At 45.4% G+C, this 23,129-nt stretch overlaps 1 protein-coding gene across 1 annotated transcript; it reads right to left on the bottom strand.

The window, feature by feature from the left end:
- Window positions 1–414: 414 nt before the first annotated feature.
- LOC144142623 (putative lipid scramblase CLPTM1) lies at window positions 415–22,765 on the bottom strand. The gene is made up of 13 exons (XM_077674265.1): window positions 22,556–22,765; window positions 20,297–20,554; window positions 18,360–18,522; window positions 14,504–14,617; window positions 13,400–13,485; window positions 12,493–12,610; window positions 10,601–10,703; window positions 8,876–9,108; window positions 7,512–7,687; window positions 6,851–6,961; window positions 5,309–5,444; window positions 3,812–3,979; window positions 415–1,745 (listed from the first exon to the last, which is right to left on the bottom strand). Exons 1-13 carry the CDS (start codon window positions 22,601–22,603, stop codon window positions 1,537–1,539), a joined length of 1,923 nt encoding a protein of 640 aa, XP_077530391.1. The 5' UTR covers window positions 22,604–22,765; the 3' UTR covers window positions 415–1,536.
- Window positions 22,766–23,129: the final 364 nt, after the last annotated feature.

Raw genomic sequence — 23,129 nt, 5'->3', positions numbered from 1 at the left:
TTTACGTGTGCTTCCGTAACTTCCACTGTTCACCCCACCATTCTTACTGCTATAAAAAGATGTGCCCTAAATGTAAGCGCAAATAGCTCGTTCAGCAAGCTAATAAGCTCTGCTAATTTGCGTTTGCTTTTGCCGGCTTCAGCCAATCGCGGATGTGTCACATATGACATCATAGGTTCTGTTGCGGGAAATGAGCTAGTGGGTCGCATGACCCTTTTTTCTTTATTACGTGGCTTATTTGAGTGAAGTTTACGTTAAAAGTGGTGTCAGTACGATACTAATGAGGCAGTCTTTCGAATGATCCAAACTTGTGTTTTGTCTGCACGGCCCCTTTAAGTCAAATATTGCATTTCAACCAAACACTTGGTTCTGAGGAGCAAACTGAAATGCTTAGAGAGAAAAAAAGGAGGCAGATTAAACCTGTGGCATGGGGTTTGTTTTATTATGCTGTCATCGCAAGTCCGAACGCCGCACAAGAGGTGCTGGGAAGAGGAAAGATGCCCAAGTCTGATTAAATTAGCAACCACAAAATTTGTGCCAGCTTTTTGTACCTTCTTTACGCTACGTGCAACGGAACACATCCTTTATGTACATACGAAGAAAAACAATACTTCGAGGTAGGGCATGGGATGTTTTTAACACGTAGATTTGGGTTGATGACAGAACGAACGGGTTACCACATTTGTTCATGCGAAAAAAAAAATTGTTAAATTTTGTCATAAGCTTTATCAAAAACAACACGTATGTCCGATTAATTCCAATACTACTAGTATTTTCTTATTCAACCTAACACATGCAAAATCGCTATATTTTTAGATAAAAAACCTCCACAAATGCTGCAGTGCGCGATAAACGGCAAATTTTTAAAAATATTTTACAAAAGTGGGCCAAAAAAGGGGAATATCGAAAGGATCACCCAACATGGCATCTTTCAAGTGCAAAAAAAAGTTTTACAAAACACTGCGCGCTCCAAAAGCTCTGAAATAATTTTAAACTGTAAACGTAGGCTTTATTGGCCAACTACCCTGTCCAGCCCTCGGCTGGCACACACGTGCTAAACCTGACAAAACAACAAAAAACAAGTAAAAATAAAAACCGGTCGGGCCTGTTTTTTGTACAATAAAAAACATGAGAAGCCTGTACACTCACTAACAACTCCAGGGCGAGAGAGGAGGGAAAACAGTCTTCACATCACAGTTCTGTGCAGAAAGGTCTGTTTGTTTGCTTTTTTTTTCTCTCTCAAAAAGGGGAAAAAAAAATCACCAGGCACAGTTTTTTCTTAAGTCCACAGTGCACCACTGTTTTCTAAACCGCTACTGCACCTGTATTTTTAAGCTTCCTTTACGCAACACATCTTTGGACAAAACTGCTAAGCCGCCTTTTTTTTTTTTTTTTTTTGCGGCGAAATGTCACCCCACCCTTCCCCCTTTTCCTCCCATCGAATGAACACCGTGAGAGGTCTTCCATGAAAGCAACAACAGAGATGTGATGGAACACAATGACACAATCGGGCGCAATGCTGAAATGCGGGTGCTATCACTCGTTCTTCTTGAGATCCCCCGACTTCTCCAACGTCGGCGTAACGTCCTCTTCCGCTGCCGGAAGAAGCGCTCCGTTTGGCTGCTGTTGCCCCTCCGTGCCAGGCGCCGGAGAATCGTCGACGGCTCTCGTCCCAAATTCGTTCACCCGCGTCGGATCCACGCGGTAGATCCAGCGCTGGTACAGGAATATTAGGAAAACAATGTCTGAAATGGAAAAAAAAAAAAGGCGGTGCGGGGTCCTTGTTAGTCGATGACTGCTCTGTGCAGACCTGCCTCCTTTCCTTTAAGGCTTGCTTTTTCCAGAATTTCCACTAACATGAAACCTGGTGAGGGGTGAAGCATGCAGTGTATAAGTGAATTCTTGGCGCCTCGGCGTATTTGCCTACGGAGATGAAACCACTGCTTTAAGCTTTGCTTAAGTCTCTTGTCTTTGAAGCACGAAGCTCTCTAGCGCAAGGTGTAAACGAGTGTCCCGATGTTGTTTAAGTACGCGTTGCGTTCTAGCGCGAGATGTAAGCGAGTTTCCCGGTGTTTTCAAACCGTGACTACATGAGACGAACGACTATTACAACGACGACAGGAGACGCGAACAGCCCCAGCCCCTAAGGAGCTTTAGCCCTAAACGTAAGCTGATTAACCCCTTAACAAGTTTACCAGTTCACTTAATATGAAGGCATCTGTGAGATGAAGGCATCTGTGAGTACAATGAAGGCCAGTTATAACAACATTGAAGTTTCACTCATAGTTGTTACAGCCAGGTTGGGAAAGAAAAAATTTTTGAAGTATTTATTAAAATTTTCAAGCCTTATTGAAAAGCTGGAAATGTAACTGCATGTCCATGTAGACTAAGCAATGCACGTGCGAACTGACTTAACATTACATCGTCAAGACACAGAGAGATCCTTATCTGGTCTGTGCAAGTCTTATCTGGTCAGAATTCGCTGGTGAGTAGATTCCACGGCAAGCGGAAAGCTTCAGCCACAATAGGTGGTTTTCTACAACCAACTCCAGTGACCGTTCACCTCAAAATAAAAAGAAATGCCAGACTGGTTTGTCTGCCAACGGGTTCACTGAACAGAATACAACCGCAAGCATACCGACTGCACCAAAAACTACAGTGGAAACAGGGTTGCGAATATCATGGTTGTGAATAGACCAAATGCATTTGATGAATCGCATTTAGCAAGCGCATTGTACTACAACAACTACGTGTAACGCGATGGTAATGACCCATTATGTTAGTGCACCACAACACCACTGGCACGCAATAAAACATCAGATGGCTCACAGAAGTTTGATAAGCACCGTCATCACATAAATAGATGCCACCTAATGAACTGAATTTAGTCACTCGCATTTTCATCATCATCATCATTATCACCAGCCTATCTACGCCCACTGCAGGGCAAAGGCCTCTCCCATTAATCTCCAATTACCCCGGTCCTGCGCTAACTGCGACCAATTTATCCCCGCTAACTTCTTGATCTTATCTGCCCACCTAACTTTCTGCCGCCCCCTGCAACGCTTGCCATCTCTAGGGATCGACTCTGTTACCCTTAATGACCAACGGTTATCTTGCCTTCGCATTACAAACCTTGCCCACGTCCATTTCTTCTTCTTAATTTCTACTAGTATTATGTCCTTAACACGCATTTGTTCCCTGACCCACTCCACTCTCTTCTTGTCCTTTAATGTTACAGAGCTATCATCTTCCGTTCCATTGCTCGCTGAGTCGTCCTCAGTTTAAGCTGAACCCTCTTATTAAACCTCCAAGTTTTGCTGAACCCTCTTATTAAACCTCCAAGTTTTTGCCCCGTAGGTGAGTACTCGTAAGATGCAGCTGTCATACACTTTCTTCTTCAGGGACAATGGTAGGCTGCCATTCAATATCTGAGAATGCCTGCCGAATGCACTCCACCCCATTCTGATCCTTCTGATTATCTCTGCCTCATGGTTGGGATCCGGGGTCACTACTTGGCCTAAGTAGATATATTCACTTACCTCTTCCACTTCCTCGCCACCTATCTCAAACCGCTGCGCTGTCCCCAGGTTATTGATCATTACTTTAGTTTTCTGCATATTAATTTTCAGGCCCACGGTTCTACCGTTTGTCCAGTGCGGTAAGCATGCTTTGCAATTCCTCCCCTGAGTTGCTTAGTATAACTCGGCAACCCCAACGGTAACACTACACAACATATCAAGCAACTTGCACGAAAGTCTAACGAGTGCCCTCTCGAAACAACTTGCACTCGAGGAGGAGGGGTACTCACCGTCTCTGAAGCAGCCCAGCCGATACATGGTGGGCATCTTGATGACAAAGGCGAAGATGTCATCGATGAAGGTGTTGAGGAACTTGTAAGTCAGCATGCGCCAGGGCAGGTGCGCCACCGACTTGAGCTTGTAGTTGATGAACAGCTGCGGCGTCATCATGATGAAGCCTGTATGGCGTGGAGAAGAGACAGATCGCGTTGGTCGTTACGATAACGCTCTTTTTTGCACGCGGCCGCACGGCACAAGAAATGCGGTCGACGCAACTCAGCACATGGCGTATGAACTCCCGGGCTGAGCGAATGAGAATGGAAATGGTATTTCAACACAATCTGCAGGCAAAAAAAAAAGGCATTTACCGTATTTATTCGATTATAAGGCGGTCATAGCTAAAGGCGAGGGTGCAGTTTAGAGAGTCAAAAAAATCTCCATATATATTGAGAGAGTGAGGGACGAGGTCTCGGAGACGACGTTTATTGTCCTCCTCGGAGCGAACATACCGGGAAGCGCGAGACCGACGATGATGCTGATGATTTTTTACAGATGGTAATGGCGATGGGGCATCAGTTCAAGAGATTGGGAAGCGTATCCCTCAGTGCTCACACTGGCCATGATAGTGGCGGTATCGCTTGCACTGCGTATCCCATTAATGTAACGCCGCGAATGCTCACAATATATATACTGAGCTTCGAATTTAAGGCAGGGTACGACTTTGAGACTACGGATTTTGGAAAAAAAACCTCGCCTTATATTCGAATTAATACGGTACTCCATGCAGAGACACCTCACTTTGCGAATGTAATTAACCAAGCTGGTCTGTGCTCTTTGCATCCATCATGCTATTTGGATACACGTCAGCATGCTTTCAACAGGCTATTGCAAATAATTCTGCAGCTATGTTTACGGCTAACATAACACACTTTTTTTTCGTACATGGTTTTAACGACGCCGTAAAGAGAGCGGGGAACTTTGCTTAAGGTAAAAAGATTGCCATGGCAGAGTTAACAACACGTTTGACACATAATGCATCAAATTGGGCTACGCAGTTAGGAAACAAGAAGATAGGGTGGCATTGCCTTTGCGTATTCCCCACACTTGCCGAATACTTTGATTGAGTCAACGACGCAGCACCAACACTTCCAACGTAAAAATAAGCGTCAAAAACTTCAACCACCCATGTCCCCATTTCAACAGGCCTCAAGTTGCCAAATTCCACCCGAATATGAAACGGCACTTTGTTATGCCCGACCCAAGACGGGGAAAGTGAACTGCCTTTTCATGCTTCCGTTGGCCTCCCATATTGTATCGACACCACCAATATTGTATCGACACAGTTCGACTTCAGCCTGTAAACTGGCCATTTCTAGATCAAAGCTTGTTCAGTGAGCCTCCTTCCAGCCAGCAGGACTAGTAAGTAAATCGTACCAGCCGTACCAGTAATACCAGTCGACCTGGTGCGTACCAGCGAAATGCCGCAGTGTTTCGGCCACCCCACTCACCGAAGGTAAGCAGGAAGCCGTACATGACGCCCAGCACCCAGGAGTACCAGCTCTTGTGCTCGAGGTACATGAGCGAGTAGACGCAGTACGCCGCCAGCAGTGGGAACAGCGCCCATGACAGGTACTTGAACGCCATCTGCAGCGCAGGACACGTCGAAGGAACGTGTGAGGACTACGTCAAAGTAAAGAAAAAGAAAAAAATGCGCCCACACTCCGTACAGATGGTTAACCAGCGAAGCTGTAACATATGGCCAATGTTGACCCATGCGTTACTCCTTAAACAGTTTATCGAAGCCTTTTTCATTATGCATTGCATGAAAGCGGCATTTTCTTTCGTTCCCATTCCTGCTCGCAGCGTCACTGATTCTAAACTGCCTGCTCCTCGGAAGTATGTACGACGCGTGCCCATCCCGTTTCGAAGTAATGTGCGGCCAGTGTTTACGGCCTTGTTGCGGCCATGTTGCGGCCACGTTGACGCTGCATGTCCCGCACCGCTGTTATCGCTTGATATGTGCTTCACACAGTAGCTAGATGCCCGCCTGCTCTGCTACAAGCGAGATAAACCCGATCAATCTCTCTCCGATTACTTCTAACTCCTCTCCAATGTGGTTCTCTCACACATGTCCATGGGGTTGCGGAGGAAAAGTTTTGCTTTACTTAACAAAAGTAAATAAAGGCTTTATAAAAGAACCGTATATAGCTTTGCTTTACTTAACAAAATGCTGGCCAGGCCTGCTAGGAGGATTGAAGTTGGGCTAGTTGGTTCACCATCATGACGTAAGAAAAGCGCAAGGCAAAAGGGGTAAAAGGAAGAGAATGCCAACACAGCACTGAACTTGCAAGTAAAATTTTCTTAAAAGGAAGCACACATTTACACAAGAGACTGAACGATGAAGTGACCACACATAACGGTGAAAGTAATCAGTTACCAACAAGTCGAAATCAGCGAACTGTTCCACAAGTGACGCTCCGCACCCAACAAAGGTAATCATTTGTTGGTACTTATAACTCAATTTTACAGCTTGCTGGTTTTACATTTTGACCGTTCACTAATTTTAACTTGCGGTTGACGATTTAACTTTTGCCATGATGTGGGGTACCGTGTTCATTTCTTAATACTATAAATGTGCGTTGCTCTGAAATAAAACTTTATTTGCAAGTTCAGCACTGTGCCCATGTACGTCGCACTGTTTTAACATCAGGCCGGGCAATTAATTCATTACGTATGGAACACTGCCCTTCCCTCTTATTTCTCTGTATCTCGTGCTGTTTTAACATCAGGCCTGGCATTTCGTTTAACGAGCATAAAATAGAGTTCTTCCATCTGAACTTACTCCCAACATTTATTTTAGCCCACATAAGCATCGCAGCGCAATGTGAACCTGCAGTTACCCACAAATCGTTTCGCACAACCCCCCCTTCGTTAGACAAAAGAAAAACTTATCCGGTGATCAAACTTCGAGCAGTGAAATTAAATAGGTGATAAAATCGGTGAAGAACTGCGAACTTTAGAGTCAGGTCGTTCGAAGGGAATAAACTGACCGTGTCATACTCCCTCGTTGAAGACTCCACATAGGTGCACTTGTCGGCCATGCGGAGTCGGGGAAACAGTCCCAGAACCTTGTTTTCCCTGTCCACTGTGATGTTCACAACCTGTGTGCGGCACAAACAGAAAAGAGGCATCCGAAAATGTAAATGCTTGCAACCAAGCGTTTCAGGTCTGTCTTCCTTGCATGGCTCTGTTTAGGTGTCTCCTCTCTAGTAGATAGGACAAATTTGACGTTAAATTCGAACAGACACTTTCACGCATGCGGACAGCTCTTCTGCTGAATCAGTTCACCTGCCACAGGGACAGAAGAGGGAACATGAAACCAAACATGAAAGCTATAGCGCTTTCACATCCACAGCACAAAAGCAAACTTAAGTGCCCTGAGGAATTTTTCATCTTGTCTTGGAACTTTTTTGTTTACATTTAAAGTAGCCTGAACACCGTGTTTCGCTTGCCGTCGGCACGAAGTAGTAGTTAGGTCGTGTGTCCTTGAGCTCGATTCCCGTTTCGGCCACACAGTTTCCGTTTTCAATCAGGCGATGGCATGTGAATTTTTTGGTGCCATCAGCTACTCGCAATACCGGGCCGTTTGCCTTATGGGGAACATAAAGCATTAAGAGAAAGGAAAAGAAACAAGGCTGGCGGGCTTCACACCTTGTGGATCTTCCAGATGTCGATCAGCAGCCCGACAAACACCGAGAGCCGCACCAGAGTGTTGGTGTCATTGTCGAGGATGTAAAGAAGCACCACCGCCGACTGGAACACGTTGAAGAACACCGAGCGCACCGACAGGCCCTCCAGGCTCTTGCGGTTGCGCCAAAACTGGATGTCTGCAGTGGGGCAGGGGACAGCATATTAGTGACGGGAGGTTTGTAAAAATCAAAACAAAAAGTAATGGTGTTGGCAATACAATGATGTTGATACGGAGATGTGATACGGTGATACGAATAAGGGCATATGGTTACACTGCCGCCACAACTGTGCAGCAGTTCTCACAAATCGTACACAGCACTCTTGAAGGCTAGGAACTCAAACGAACAACTCCTTTCAAGTCTCCCACTTCTGCACAGCGGCACGTGACCTCAGGACCACAAGCGCACTGGTGATCTAAATCGAATGATGCTGAGTCCATTAAACAAAAGCTTATGCTAAAACGATCTGACAAAACGCTATCACTGGCTACTGTCCTGCGTGGGGTATCCCATCCTGCCTCTAACTCTGGATAAGACTCGCATTTATGCGAGAAAGCTCCTGCTTCAGCGACATGCACCCTACTGAGCAACACACAAGAACCAATGGTGATGGTGATATGGATAATGAGATGGTGTGACAATACGGTGGTATGGATACGGAGACATGGATATGGTGATATGGATACAAAGACGGTGTGATACGGTGATGATGATTGTGTGGTTTAATGCGCCAAAGCTACAGGGGAGCTACGAGGCGCATTGTAGTGGAGGGCTCCGGTATGTTTAACGTGCGGTGAAGTGTCGACAACCGGGCACTTTAGCTTTCGCCTCCATCTGGGAAGCAGCCACTGTTGCCAAGATCACACTTGCATCTTGGGATGCGACACGGTGACAGTGCAATATGGTGATCTGGATACAGAGATGGTGCGATATGGTGATCTGGATACGGAGTTGGTGCAATACGGTGACAGTGAAATATGGTGATCTGGATATAGAGATGGTGCGATATGGTGATAGTGCGATATGGTGATCTGGATACGGAGATGATGCAATACGGTGACAGTGCAATATGGTGATCTGGATACAGAGATGGTGCAATATGGCGATAGTGCGATATGGTGATCTGGATACGGAGATGATGCAATACGGTGACAGTGCAATATGGTGATCTGGATACAGAGATGGTGCAGTATGGCAATAGTGCAATATGGTGATCTGGATATGGAGATGGTGCAATACGGTGATAGTGCGATACGGTGATATGGATGCGGAGATGGTGCAATACGATGACAGTGGCACAGACTCCCGTTGAACAGCAGCACGCACCGCTCTTGAAGGCCAGGAACTCGAAGACGCTGTGCAGCAGCGAGACGACCACGGTGAGTGCGAGGAGGTAGGGCGAGGTCTCGAGGAAGGCCTCCTTGAGGGAGTCCCGGTCCTCCTCCGACTCCTCCATCAGGTCCTGGCCAAACAGGGAGAGCGAGCGCATGCCCTGGGCCACGTACAGCTGCCACCGGAACATGCTCAGCGGCTGGAAGGTCAGCTGCAGCTCCAGCCACCTGGGGAAGGAAAACGGGAGGACTCCATCCCTAGCACATCTCAAACTCACCTTTCAACATGCCTCTAACGTGCCTCTCCAGGCCCCAGACATGTCTCTAACACGATACTCCAACATGCCCCTAAACCTCTAACATGTTTCTCTAACATGCCTCAAACTCTCTAACATGTCTCTAACATATCTCTACAGATTCCTTAAACATGCTCATATTAATTTCATACACATATTACGGATTAAACACTTGTCACATCTATACCATACTAAAAATACATGTACAGTGCAAGTGCTCTATACCTTTATTGACTCTTTGCATTAAGTGCTCATTATATGCACATAACACTAACAAAATAAAAATTAAGCTTTCCCTGGGCCCATCAATGAGAGCAAGAAGTAAAATATTGAACCGTCTGACCGAGCAGGCAAGCAAGCAAGACTGGATTCATGGCACAGGACATGAAGTCTTTATATATTTCCAGCCAATCTCTCCAGCATAGGTATGTGCCATCAGTCGGCGCAGGTTTTTGGTCAGCATTCATGACACCACACCAACATCTGGATCTATTTAGCAACTACCAGCATTTTTGCTCTTCGTGGTTTACCAGAAGTAGGTTTTATCTTCCAGACCTGGAACAAGTGTCCATGCATGCAAGCACGGACAAACATTTATTTAAAGATGGGTTTGTTGTACTGCCGTAAACATATCCACTTTTTGCGAGGACTAGTTCATTTCAAAATAGCTTTTTTCCACATACCACAGGAGAACGGAATTTACTTCCCGAGTCAATTCTAACAGCTGACAATTTCGCTAGAGCGCTGGAGCATCACTTTTGTAGAACCGATGGTAATGACGGAATACAGTGATGATATCTAGTTTCATATCACCGTGTTGGTATGACTGATGTTGCATTCTGTTCGGCTTCATGATTTATACTGTCCATGTGCTGTTTTGCTTGATGTTGTTTTCCATACAGTGTTGCGGTTTGTTGTTGTTGTTGTTGTCGCTGATACCGACCAATGATCTATGTATTCTTCCCTTGCCCCTCCTTCTAGGGCCATTCTGGCCTGCAGTATTTTGAAATAAATGAACAAACAAATAAACACACTCCACCATATGTAACGTCCTACCAACTAGCCTTTGAATCTACTCCACTTAATCCCATAATGCTTGCCACGTCAAAAATCTATCAATAAGTGCACGCACAATACCTGCACAAAGCTTTTAAAATGCAACTGCTAAATAAACATTTGCATTAAGATTACTTCCCCTGTCAAATCCTACATTTGCACATCGGACGTTCTGGCTATCCCGAATTTCTCGCTGGTTCTTTCCCAATACAATACAGCAATTTTGTTTCATTCTGCATCTGCCGTGCCTTGTCAGTGAAGAAGTGATGTTTGAAAAGACTAAAAAAAAAAAAACAGAACAAAACGGAACAACCCAACGACCGCACAGTAACTTTCATGGAAGACGGCTTTGAAGAGCTCAAACTCACTCTGTGGTGTCATTGATCGCCTGGTAGTCACGAACGAGGTTCCAGTAGTCGTTGAGGTAAACAATGGGGTAGTACTTCCCGGTCGTCGGCTCAAACTCCACGTCTGAAAGAACAACAAATGCAAGTTAAACAACTCGTCTGCCAATACCTAAGGCAAAAACTTGAAAGCAAAGGCAAAAAATGTGCATCTACAAACCAATACCATTTTTTTTCCCCACAGCCTGTTATTAAAGGGGCCATTACGACAAAATGTGACTTTGTTCTATTTGAAAGGACTAGCCTCTGCTAATTCACTCAGTTTCATTACAGCCACGAAAGATGTCTTTTCAACCGAAAAAACGCAAAGAATATCAAAAAACAAATTAAAGCCGTTCCACTTAACGTGAAAGCCGACGGAATTGCTGAGAAAGTAATTCGCCATAATGGGCTGTAGCGCCGTTATCCTCTCACTGCTACCACCCAATTCGAATCAAATTTCCCGCCTTCGCAGTGCTTGCGTGCCCCCTGCCTGAAACTGCGCCAGCGGGAGTTCTCTTGCTTTTCCTCCTACATGAACAGGCGTTGTGCCACTTTTTTTTCGCTTACTATCACAAAAACCAACCCAACAAGCGTTCCGAACTATAAATGAACGTGGCAGCTGCCGGTTAGTTATGTATATTTTGCCTCAAATGTACCTGCAGTTTTCTTTGCACTAAACAACGGGGAGATGTATGACAAGCGCCAGCGTTTCACGAGTTTCGAATATTTATGACAATTTAAACCGCTTGGTTTTCGAAGCCTTGGTTTTCGACGGGTACGCCGGGCTCACCTTGGGTCCGTCATCTCGCTGCGCCGCCTGATTCCGGCAGTCACTTGACATCGAGCGTTACAGCGAGATACGATGACAAGGCAAGCCCCTAAAGTGCTCTGCACTAAAAACTTTCAAATTTTACGCTACAGTGGTGTAACGTGGGCACGAGTGATATATAGTCCAGCACTAAAAACCAGTGTATTAACCAGTGTTACCAGTGTATTAACTTTAGCATTCCAGTGATGCGATCAAACAGAACAGGAGGCCCACTACAATCGCCCGGTCTTGTCTCTTGCCAGTGGTTTTGATTGGCGGCTACCAATCACACTAACAAGATTCTGTGACATCATGAGAAACTGCCGGAAAGTGACCGGGGAGTCGCACTGTTTTATATGCTTTCTCTAGTATCTCGGTTATTTGTTAGAAGTTTGCGGTAAAATTGACATCATTAAAATTTGGGTCAAACCAGTCTTTTTAATTTATATTTTGTCTTCACCACCCCTTTAAAGGAGCCATGAAGAGAAAATACAACTTCGTTTAATTTGAAAGAACGAGGATTCAGTATCTCACTCAGCTCCATTACAGCCGCAAAAGATGTTTTTTAACGAAAAAAAAGCAAGAAGTATTTAAAAACTTTCAAATTTCGCGCCACAGTGACGTGTTATGAGCAAGAATGACGTCATACGGGCCAACAATAAAACATAATTTTCAGTGCGTTAACTGCACGTTAGCATTCAAGTGATGCGGTCAAATGGAACTAGAGGCCCCATTACAGACGTCCAGTCATGTCTCGTCGCGACAGGTCAGTTAGGCGGCCGCCAATCGCACAAACAAGGTTCCGTGACGTCATAGAAAAGTTGCGGGAAATTGGCTAGGGGGTCGCGACTGCTTCAAACGTTTTCTTTAATATCTCCGTTATTTGTTCGAAGATTGCGATGATATTGGTATCATTGTTATCGGGACTAAGCAGTCTTTCTAATAAACCCAACTTGTATTTTGTCTTCATGGCTCCTTTAAGGCTTCGCCTTAAAAAAGCAGAAAAAGTTACTAGTTCCGAATCCTGCTCAAGTGTTGAGCCTTGGCAGCAGATTCGCCTACTCACACTGATCCACTGGCATGGGCACCTGTCCCGGTGTCCACGGCGTGTGGTCGTCAATGATGTTGATTGTCAGGTTGGGGTGCCAGTGGGACAGGATCTCTTCTTTCATCGCCTCCGCCTTCTGCACATGGACCGGCAGAAAGACTGAATCAAAAACAAAACCCTTCTTTCATCGCCCATGATTTCTATACAAAGACTGAACCAAAAGCGAATCTCTTGTTTCACTGCCTCCGCTTTCTGCACATGGATAGACAAAAAGAGTGAAATCAAAAGCAGAACTCTTCTTTCACTGCCCATGCTTTCTACACACACACCAATACAAAGACTGAAACAAAGGCAAATCTCTTCTTTCACTGCCCATGCTTTCTAAACACAGACTGACATGAAAAGCTAAAGGATACCTGTAGTACTGTACATGCCTGGCGTCTGTACAATGGCATCCCTACCAAACAGCCGGCGGGCAAAAAAAAATGTGCAGTTTTGTTACAGAGGCAAAGACACCTTGCACTGCAGGCACTACAAATTATAACAACGTAATTTTAATTTCAAACTTTACAAATGCATTCCGCAACCACATCATGCCCCAAAGCGTGCCTTTGATAAGTATTTTCCCTGCTCACATAGTTATCAAGGATTTTTGGTCTGCACCAGAGCTAGTGCCTTCAACCCATTTGATAGGATGACAGGATCGTGATATAGCTTCTCGCATTTAGTACAGGGTGGGATGAAATGTCAGAGCTTAACAGAGACATCAGCCAATCTTCACAAAATACCCCGTGCGATGTTTACAGCACTGCGCAGCCATCACACGCGTAATTTCCTTCCAATCGAGCTATTTCAGGGTGTTTACATGCCATAAACACACACAACACACACTGGCTAGACAAGGGAGGAACGCAGCCACACGCACCTCTATCATTTCTGGTGTTGCCGCCGTCTCACCAGTCAGCAGGTTTTGAGTCCGCTTGTAACGTAGCTTCTTGTACTTGTTCAGCTCTGGAAAAACAAACAGAACAAAGAGAATTGTTATTCCATGGTTGTTCCACTGCTAACTTGAGTAAAATCACGGAGCAAGAACAACACATGCGGAGAAACAGTGCTTTCCTAGGGAGGACGGATTATGTCACAGGCGCTAGGCCTAGGTTAAAGGGGCCATGCAGACAAAACACAAGTTTGGTTCATTCGAAAGATTGCCTCGTTAGAATCATACTGATACCACTTTTAACGTCAACTTCGCTCAGATAAGCTATACAATTAGGAAAAAAGGGAATGGCCATGCAATGCACTAGCTCATTTTTGCACAACAGAACCCATATGCCCAGCTGTGCGATTGGCTGTATGAAATTTTAACCTTTAAAACTGTTGCAATTTTTTTCCGCATAATGAACCCTCCCCCCAAATTCATGCCGAATTTTCTGTAAAAACAGTTGGTTAATTACGCGAGTAAATACGGTAATTTACTGCCTCGAAACTACTTCGCTATAACCAGGTTCGACTGTACTGTACTCTGAAAAACTGCGTAACGGAACCGTGGGTACACAGCTGATTAAGCTCGAAATTCAAGACAGACACACACTTCCGCAATAGGCAAGTTACAACGAAGCACTTCGGAATTGATAGTGCCTTCAGGAAATGCAGGTCAAGCATTATTTTTCATACGGAGACAGCCCAGCAGCTTGCTTTGGCATAGATTTCTGCCTTGCCTGCCCAGGCTCTCTACATTGCAGCCGTCGAGAAATTTTTATAATTGGTCTCAAGATGGCTGCAGTTACTGCAGCCAAATTTTTAGCTGTCAACTCCGGGGACATAATAAGTATCCTCCAAATCACTATACTTAAACCGAATGCTTTTAAGCTGTGCAGGCTGACTGCGAGACAAAATAAACCAGGACAGATAAGGTCAGGTCAGGCCAACTCCCTCTGTCGTACACTGTCCGCTGTATGACGTGGTAGGGCACGTTATGACTTATTAGGCTTATTACGATACCCCTCTTGGCCCTACGTGTAGTACTTACGCTTTTTACGATACACTGTGTGAGTCCTAGAGTAGTCCTTCCCTGCCTTCGGGTCGGGTGAGTGTCCGCTCAACACAAAGTACACGTGAAGAAAGATGGTGCCGTTGTTCTTCACTTTCTGAAACAATGCGGAGCAAAGCAAAGCGAAGGTTATTCATCAGTCTCATTTTTTTTTTTTTTTTTGTTCGGAATACGACGTCCGCGAGGCTCCAAACACTCAACACGTAAACTGAGCCTGTTCGCAGCTGTAAAACACTTCGGAATTATGCTAAACTAACTAGGACATGCGCTCTTAAATATAAGCGATTTTTCTTTTTTTATTTTTAGCTCGTGCCTTTTCAGCAGTCTTGGGCTGTAACTAGTTACTAGTAACGCGTTACCGGTAATTAGTTACTTTTTTCAGTAGCTTGTAACTGTAACTAGTTACTTTTAAGTTAGAGGAACTTGTAACTGTAACACTGTTATTTTTTTTTTTTACACGGTTACAGTAACTGTAATAGGAAATACCATTACAGTTGCTTCTCTTTTAAAAAAAAAAAGATTATCCAGCAGCAAAGCTTGTTAAAGGCCGACGTACAGTTCAGATTTCACACTTTTTTGGACTTCCTTCTTTGCATATGCCCTGCACTTTTTGCTTTTCCACAACACGGATTAATTCCCTCGCAGCTTAGGAGAGGAGGTCGCTAGGAGGATTACCTTCCCGGTAGAAGACCGAGGTTGGACGACTATCTTTGAAATAATTGCTCAAAAATTTTCCTTCGTCTTGAGTCGAGCGGAAGCAAGAAAAAAAGAAACTGGCAATTGGACCTCCGCCAAGGAAGAAGCTGGCCTACCGTTGTAAAGAAAGACAGCCGACACCGAGAATGGAGCACCCATAATGACACCAGGGGTGCATCAATAAAAACTGATGCAACAAAATGAGGCATACGCAACGATTGTTAGCGTTGGGCTTGTGTGCGCCCCTTTTAGGCTCCCTCCATCAAGGGATTTTTTTACAACGTGCAATTTTGGTCACCTGCATACCTTCGTATGCTTCTAGTAAATAGACTATCATTTGGTTTCGTATAGTAATGGAAAAGTAATGACATTACTTTTTCGTAGTAACTGTAACTGTAACAAGTTACTATCAGCCCTTTGATGCCCGATGTTGTTTAGGAGAAACAACTCAAACATTTGTTTTTTTTTCTCTCACACTTTGTGGTTTTTTCGACATTTAACGCCATCTATCGACAGACAAAGGATCCCGGTCCCTCAAAAATTAAAGAAGAGAGGGCAGCACGTACTTCCGTTTGCAAAAAAAAATGTTTACGGGTGTCAACTCGCATCGAGTCTGGGTGGCTCAATGGGCTAGTGACAGGTAACCGTAATTGTGCAATTTTGTTGTTATTACAAATTATAGCAGTACAAGCTTTACATTACTTTCTTCACTTGAACCATCAATCGTGCTGATAAAGGTAGCTTTCTTGTTCAAGTGATATGTGGGCAGCCAGTGCCCAGCGTTTCCCAGTGCCCAGTGGGTCATTGTGTCCGTCCTAATGAACCAAACTTTTTTCTGACTTCATATTTGTGATGTCGGAAGTTCTTTTAGGTCATAAAAATGTTTTCACAACCTTAAAGGGACCCTGCAACACTTGCCATCGACTACTAGTAATGTATTTTGGGATAAAGTCTATTGTCCCAGAAATCTCCTCCCGCAAGAATTATGAAAATCCGTTCACAATTAACGAAACTACGCGCGATGAGAAATCGCGCATAATCGTTCCCTCTCAACTCGACCGCGGGCAACGCAACGAAAGCTGCGCGCTCTCTCCCGGAGAGGGGGGCGGCTCGCGGCGTTTACTTCGGCGGCCTTCGATATATCACATGCCGGGTAGTTTTCTCCTTTTCTCCGCAACGCGGAGGGGCCTATTTCCGGTCTGGTGCCACAAAAAAGCAGGCATGGGTGCCTGCTCGCAAGTGCGCGCTCGGGCTGGTAGGGCGTTTTTGAAGCAATAAACGTTTGTAGTCGAGTGGTCCCGTTGAAAGGGAAGTATTGAGCTCATCACTCAAACTCCGGCGCACTCAAAACACAAAAGAAACGGCAAAACTGTGCCTACAGGTTCAGGCATAGAAGAGGTTCGTACACAGCGATGACGACGACGGAAATGGGAGAATCTACCCGCGAAGTTGACCAGTGACAGCCGATCGGGCAGCCATGGCCTATGTGACGTCCCTCAGGCCATGCATAATGAGGACAACTGAAGAGAGAGCGGTTTGTTTTTCCGCGTCTTTCACATCGATTTGCGCGCTCACCGCTTCACGTGCACGTGTAATATTTGGCTCAGGTATTCCTGGGAGTGTAATCTAAACGTTGCGCAGGTTTACTTGCACTGTTCAAAGAGTGTTGCAGGGTCCCTTTAAACTAAAAACTAAAGTTTTGGGCATCAAAGGGTTAGATAGAAACTCTGTAACTGTAACTGTAACAGAGTTACTATTTCAGCATAAAGAACTGTAACTGCAGCACTGTTACTGTTTACTGGTAACATGGCCATGACTGCGTTTTGGTAGCCATTACGAACCCGGAGACTCTTGTTCAATTTGGAAGGATGACTGCGCAAAAGGTGCAACCAAGGCAAAATCACACAAGTCAGACAAAAATTTCCTTGAATTGATGAGCCCCAGTCTAAAATCACCCCTTATGGTGCCTGTGCGTCACGAAGTTATTTTTTGCTGTATTTGGGGCATTTTCGCTGTGACGTGGGTGTGTTTGGTGCAATTTTCTGCATGCCCACGATTCTACACTACCTGGCAGGATGATCATTTTCACAATAGAGTGTGTTGCATAATGAACATTTTCGTAATACAGTATGCTCTAAAAAAATCAACTATTAAAAGATTAAATAGATTGACCCCACTGCAGGCAATCAACTCTTCAGCAAATAATGAAGCCAGCTAGCTGCAAAAATAGCTTGTCAAATGGCTCGGCATAGCAAGTTCTGGCTTCTGCACGGCCACGTGCACACCACAAAAGTCATCAGTCCAAAGAAGCATGGGATATCTGCACGCCACAAATCACGACTCAAAGTTGGTAATTGTACACACGTTCCATATGAATACCCGGCCAATTAAGCACGGCTTAGCCGAATGCTCCAGACCAATCCAATTTTCACAAGACAGTAAAATTCATGTTTCGGCTTCGTCAAAATGATGCCTACTGCCTGTAAAAGTTGCAGATATTCTTCCTCGTGGTCTTCAGCCAGAACAAAACGAAGCTACTAATTGCAAACATGAAATCACCATTCAGCGCTGGCCCTGGGCACTTTAAAACCCCCTTCTACCTCGTACCAAAAGGCAGCGTCCTTAAACCAGGCAGCACTCATCTGATAGGGTATGGCTAGTGTCACTAGATAAGGTTACAGAGTATCGGCACTCTTTTTTCCCATTGTTCTGTGCTGCTATCGTGATCATTGGTCAGTTCGCATCACATGACATTTGTCTACACTTACGACTATTCATGGGCGTCGCCATTTTGTTGTTTATGCGTTTTAGTCTGTTAACTCTGGTAGGCTTAGCTTGTCCTCCCAGCTCTGCGGCTGCGCGCAACTGGCGTCGTTTCGAACGCGAATCAAAGATAACGCGTGCAACAGCGTTTCAGCTGCAGAAGCGTGTCCGCAGATGCCGTGTTGCTGCGTCTTTGCCACTGTTGTTCACAAATGACCACGTCAAAATTAGCGGTGAGGCTGCAGAAGCGGCAATCTGGCAACACTGATAATAAACACCAAAATGGCTGCTGCTGCTCACTTGCATGCCTCAGTCACGGCACTCTGTATCTTATCTAGTGACACTAGGTAAAACGGCATAGTAGGCGACAAAACACTTGCCTCCGATGGCCTGAACTTGGTGGTCTTTGTGTAGGAGGAGTCACCGTTTGGACCGCCGTACCAGTCGCCGTACACGATGTCTGGCTGTTTCCACACCAGAGCCTCCGGGTCGTCAAAGTGGTCAAACGTTGATGACTCCGAGATGTACACAAGCATGTCCTGTCGGAAGAAGCCAATGCCGTTAAAACTGGGGACAAGAATGAAGCCATCTCTACCTCATTCAACCTTGGAGCCGTAGCGAGCGAGTAAAGACTGCGACAGAGTGTAACTGCGACAGAGTATAACTGTGACAGAGTATAACTGCGGTAGAGTATAACTGCGACAGGGTATAACTGCGACAGAGTGTAAGTTTATTTTTATTGGCTCTGCGGTTAGTTACACATTACCCTTACACGAATAACAAGCGTACAATCCTTCTAGGTATTGCAACACCAGGCACACAGTTTTGCCAATCTGAACACAGTGGATGGCAGCCAAGCCACAGCCAGTGTCTCCTACAGCAGATAGACAGTACGTTGGTCACATCCCCCTTTCAGCATGCTTCAAGCTACAGCTGGGTTACACGAGGCATGCTGTAAGTTGGGGGCCTCGCACATCCATCAAACCTATCTTTCCAACCAAAATGGTAGGTAAAACCCAATTCCAATAGTATCTTTATATGTCTGGCCTTATCTTCAACTGGTCACAGTAAGGTTTTTCCTGCACATGCACACGCGCGCTCACTACAATTTTACTGTCCAAACGCAAAGGGGACAGACGATAAATTAATGAAAGATCCATTCACGGATGTTTCGCGGAAATTACATCACATCTCCCTCGCGATCTTGAGGACTGGCCCAATGGGCACGCCTTGCTCTGGCTTTAGAAGCCTACAATGCGGGGTTCACTCGAACTGCCTCAGTGGTCAACTTTGTTTGCTTCAGCAGCAGCCTCAGTGGTCACATTTGCTCGCTTCAGCAACGGCACAGCCTACCCGTCATTCCTTTTGTTCCCCACCCGTATCGACATTTTGCCGCCATCACGTTCCTCCCATCCTCCTTTGCCACCTAGCCTACCCTGCACTCTTGTCACACCCAATTTTATTTTACAACGCGTAAAAGCGGTGACGAGACGTGCCGAGAAGCCAGACTACGGGAGCATCAGGCAAAGGCAGCAGTGCGAACGCAGCATCATCGTTGTCTACGCCGCTGCCCGCTCCCATCTCAGCATGGTATGCTTCTCTCTGCACACACTCTATCGTAAAGTAACCGACCGTTTCTTCGAACTCCAAAAATTCACTTTTTGTTGGATATTCCGGACTTTCCCGAGGGCACCGCCAATTGTTCCATAGGGGTAATGTATATGAAAAACTGATATTTCAGACAAAACAAAAGAAAAGTTTGATTTTCCGGACAAAATTTGCCGCGACAGAGCCACGATGTGACTCCAGGACGACGCCATTTTGAATCCTAAGCCACCTGGCTAGCTCCGGATTGGATGGGGATTGGGCTTCCCCCATGTGGGGGTTACAAACTTTGATCTTGGAGGTCACAATTTTGCACGTAGTCTGCGGTGGAAGCAATCTCGGAAGCCAATGTTTATGAATAAAACGTGATGCTTGCAGTGATGCAAGCAGACTTTCTCACACGAAGGAGGAATTTAAGGCAAGGAACCATTCGCGACTTCTTCAGTCCTATTTGAATGAAATAAGGTTAGTTTTTGCGGCTCGCGAATTTTGCGGACTGCTCTTTTATTCGGACTATTTTTCGTTCCCATCCAGGTCCGAAAAATCGGTTGACTACTGTATTATGTTCTTCTGCTTCACTGTGCCTGCGGATTGACGGAATAAATTTTCGCAGGCATGCCTTATCTACCGCTCACACAATGATTTATTCGGACGAGGGGCGCTTGGAACTAAGCGGAGTCAGGTGCGTGGCTCTGGAGACCCGCTCACCATGATGGTTCCATTAGGGTAGAGGTTGGAGGAGGCGGGCGGGGCGCCGGCTGGGCCTCCCCCACTGCTGGCCGTCTGATTGGATGGCTGGCCGCGGAAGAAGCTGGTCATGAAGTAGATGATGGCCGCGCGAAAGAGCAGGCCCTTGCAGACCGACCAATAGGAGAAGGCCGGCTGCTGCTGCTGCTGCTGCTGCTCAGGGGCGACCGCCTGCTGACCATTCTCCCCATTCCCATTGTTTGGTTGCACCACAGCTTGCTGCGAGAGAGAGAGAAAAATCCAGGTCTTGGAGCAAGGTGCAGCAACAGAGAGTGACGAAGAAGATTGGGAATGAAAAAGTCTGTAAGCTACCATGGATTTTTACTGCCAATGATAACTTCAAATTTTAAGGATGAACAAATACGCAGTAGACATCTGCACATTTTGAGAGTAACACACACCACCTTCTCGCAGAGACAGTGTTGAAACGTCGACACTTCTTTCGTCGAATGATCGCACAGCTTCGAGCATTTCATTTGCCAAGTAGCGTGTTATCACTGAAACTAATGCCGCTTCGCTTACTTTTCTTCGCTAGCAGTTCTGGACACAAAGCTTCCTCTGGTTAGATGCCGCGGAAAGTACTTCTAGGACGTGTACGTAAGTCATGCAGATGTGGTCCTTACAGGTGGCTGCTTATGGTTAGGCAATCACGTCCTAGAATGAAAGCACTGCCCAGGAAGTTAAGGTTTGTTTTGCAGTGGTTACAACAAATGTACGACTAGATTTGATTAGCAGAAGTATTACTGCAGTAGTGCAAATACAAAGAAAATGACTTAAGAGTTAACTGCCCCTCACGGTGCATTTTAAGAAATTTACTTATTCGAACCAACTGTTAACGACCAGATGGTGCACTCCACTTCTAAGAGCTGATCGTAGTGGTAATGCAGACAATAACTGATTTGAGCGCTGTTCCTACTTTCAGAAGCGTGTAAAGGTACACTGCTCTGGGAGATGACGCCAAGAATGACTTAACGCAAACAACTTTGCTGTCTACCATTGTCAGTGCTGTTTATTAAAAAAGAAACAGTCGTTACTACACCTAAATTTAGCGCATAACTCAGTTGTTTACAAATCTGTTGTGCCGTAATAGCAACAAAACTTCAATTCATTTGATTTTTGCGAGCTGCAGTTTATAGTTCACTTGCATGCGATCGCTCATGCTTATTAAGGCGCCATTTTATTTCTTGTCATTAGACGTCGAAGCAAGCTGCGTTGTATGTTTCGGCACGAAAATTAACAAGCCGCCACCTCCTGTTAAAGTATGACGTCATTACTTTTTGTTTACGCCATTTTGTTGCATAACTGCTTTTCAGATCCCGTCGCAGCGGGCTCGCGGAACAGCTGCGGCGGTGAGGCAGCGTGTAGCAAGTGCACGGATTTTACTTTTTTAAGCGATTCGCCATGAAAATTTAGAAAAAAATGTAAGCTGTAATAGTGGGTTTGCCACGAGAAGCTGCTAGGACTGAAACGAAGGCCCCTGGAAAACAAGAAAGACCCAGCGAAAGTTTTATCTGGACAGGCTTTATCTTTACAGGTCATTCGCTTTATGACGCTGATGCGTACTGCGTTGTGAAATGATGCGCGGCTACGTGAAAATGTGTCGTGTTTAATGCTTTTTTAGGCAAAACATGCCTACATCTGAAAGGCCTTGACCTAACCTCGCCGAATGCAACAGCTCGACTCGGCCAGGAATTTCCCCGTTCTTTTCAAAGACCAAAAAATGCTTAATTAATAGTGAAATTTCTCACTAGAACGACCATTTAGTTGTTGTTTTTTTCTAGAAAAAAAAAACTAGTCAGGCGTAAACGCTGCAGTCTTTGACCCGAAACTAGAGAACTTTTTGGAGCTGTATGTCCGATTTGGTATGGAGCTCGCAGCACGCATCAACTACGATGCGTCGTCATCGTAAGAAGAATAAAAAACTGAACCAATAACAAAACTACGGATCAGTTTCAACGCAAGACCACGACATTACCCAGACGACGCTACGCTCGAGTAGTGAAAATTGAGTCACCACGGGTGATCGGGAGGTTATACCGTTTTGTCGGGAAACGCCCGAAATTGGTTTTAATTACGAATGGGATGAGGACGAGCGATCACGCGCTCCGAGCAGAGAAAATCGAAAGTTCAGCGGCACTACGAATGGCCGCTGATTGAAAATAAGTAAAAGTATAAACGAGAGAGAGCGAACGGTGCAGTAAGAGAAAGTCATGCGCTTACCCCGTTACTGGCCTGTACAAGCGCTCTGGAATCCGCCGCTTCCGTCATGGCATCGGGGGGATCGTGATTTAAAGAGTTGCTTTTCCCTGTGATCTCCGCTGGATGATTAGAATTGGTTGCGACGACACGAATACCTACAAACCCCAGCCGCAGAGAAGTACGGCGACAAACCCGAAGATGCGATCGACCCCGCCCAATGTGCTCGGACGCGATCGGGCAGTTCGCCTACATTCAGAGAAACTTGAGCAGCTAAAAAAAATTGCTGTAATAGCTGTCAACTTCAATTTTTTAGTGAAGCCTAATTAACTACGTTAGATAAGTTAAAAATTTGTTTCTCACGAATACTTGCTACGTAAATTGAGGTAATTTAGCGATTGCAGCGTCACATTTACGGACTGGTGTTACGTGACGGTACTACTACAAAACGGTGGTATGGCGCCAAATACAAATGGTTATTTCACCACCATCCGGAGGTTACTCACCTAGCACCCTTCCACATGCCACGTGCCCCACCACCTGTATCCCACCACATGCGAATTCGGCCGACAACCGGGAATCCTGTAACACCTGGTAT

This window comes from Haemaphysalis longicornis, unplaced genomic scaffold, assembly GCF_048455015.1.
Source record: "Haemaphysalis longicornis isolate Haplotype H1 unplaced genomic scaffold, Haemaphysalis longicornis Haplotype H1 scaffold_6, whole genome shotgun sequence".
Taxonomy (NCBI): Eukaryota; Metazoa; Arthropoda; class Arachnida; order Ixodida; family Ixodidae; genus Haemaphysalis; species Haemaphysalis longicornis.
The sequence above is the reverse complement of the archived record's forward strand: the minus strand, read 5'-3'. Positions and strand labels throughout refer to the sequence as shown.

What these genes read in the sequence shown, in the direction of transcription:
- LOC144142623 (XM_077674265.1), bottom strand. Translation starts at nt 22,603, where the DNA reads ATGACGGAAGCGGCGGATTCCAGAGCGCTTGTACAGGCCAGTAACGGG. An exon ending in ACCCTAATGGAACCATCATG is followed by an intron (nt 18,523 to 20,296) that starts GTGAGCGGGTCT and finishes TTCTTCCGACAG; the next exon opens with GACATGCTTGTGTACATCTC. An exon ending in GCCCATGCCAGTGGATCAGT is followed by an intron (nt 10,704 to 12,492) that starts GTGAGTAGGCGA and finishes TTGTTCTTTCAG; the next exon opens with ACGTGGAGTTTGAGCCGACG.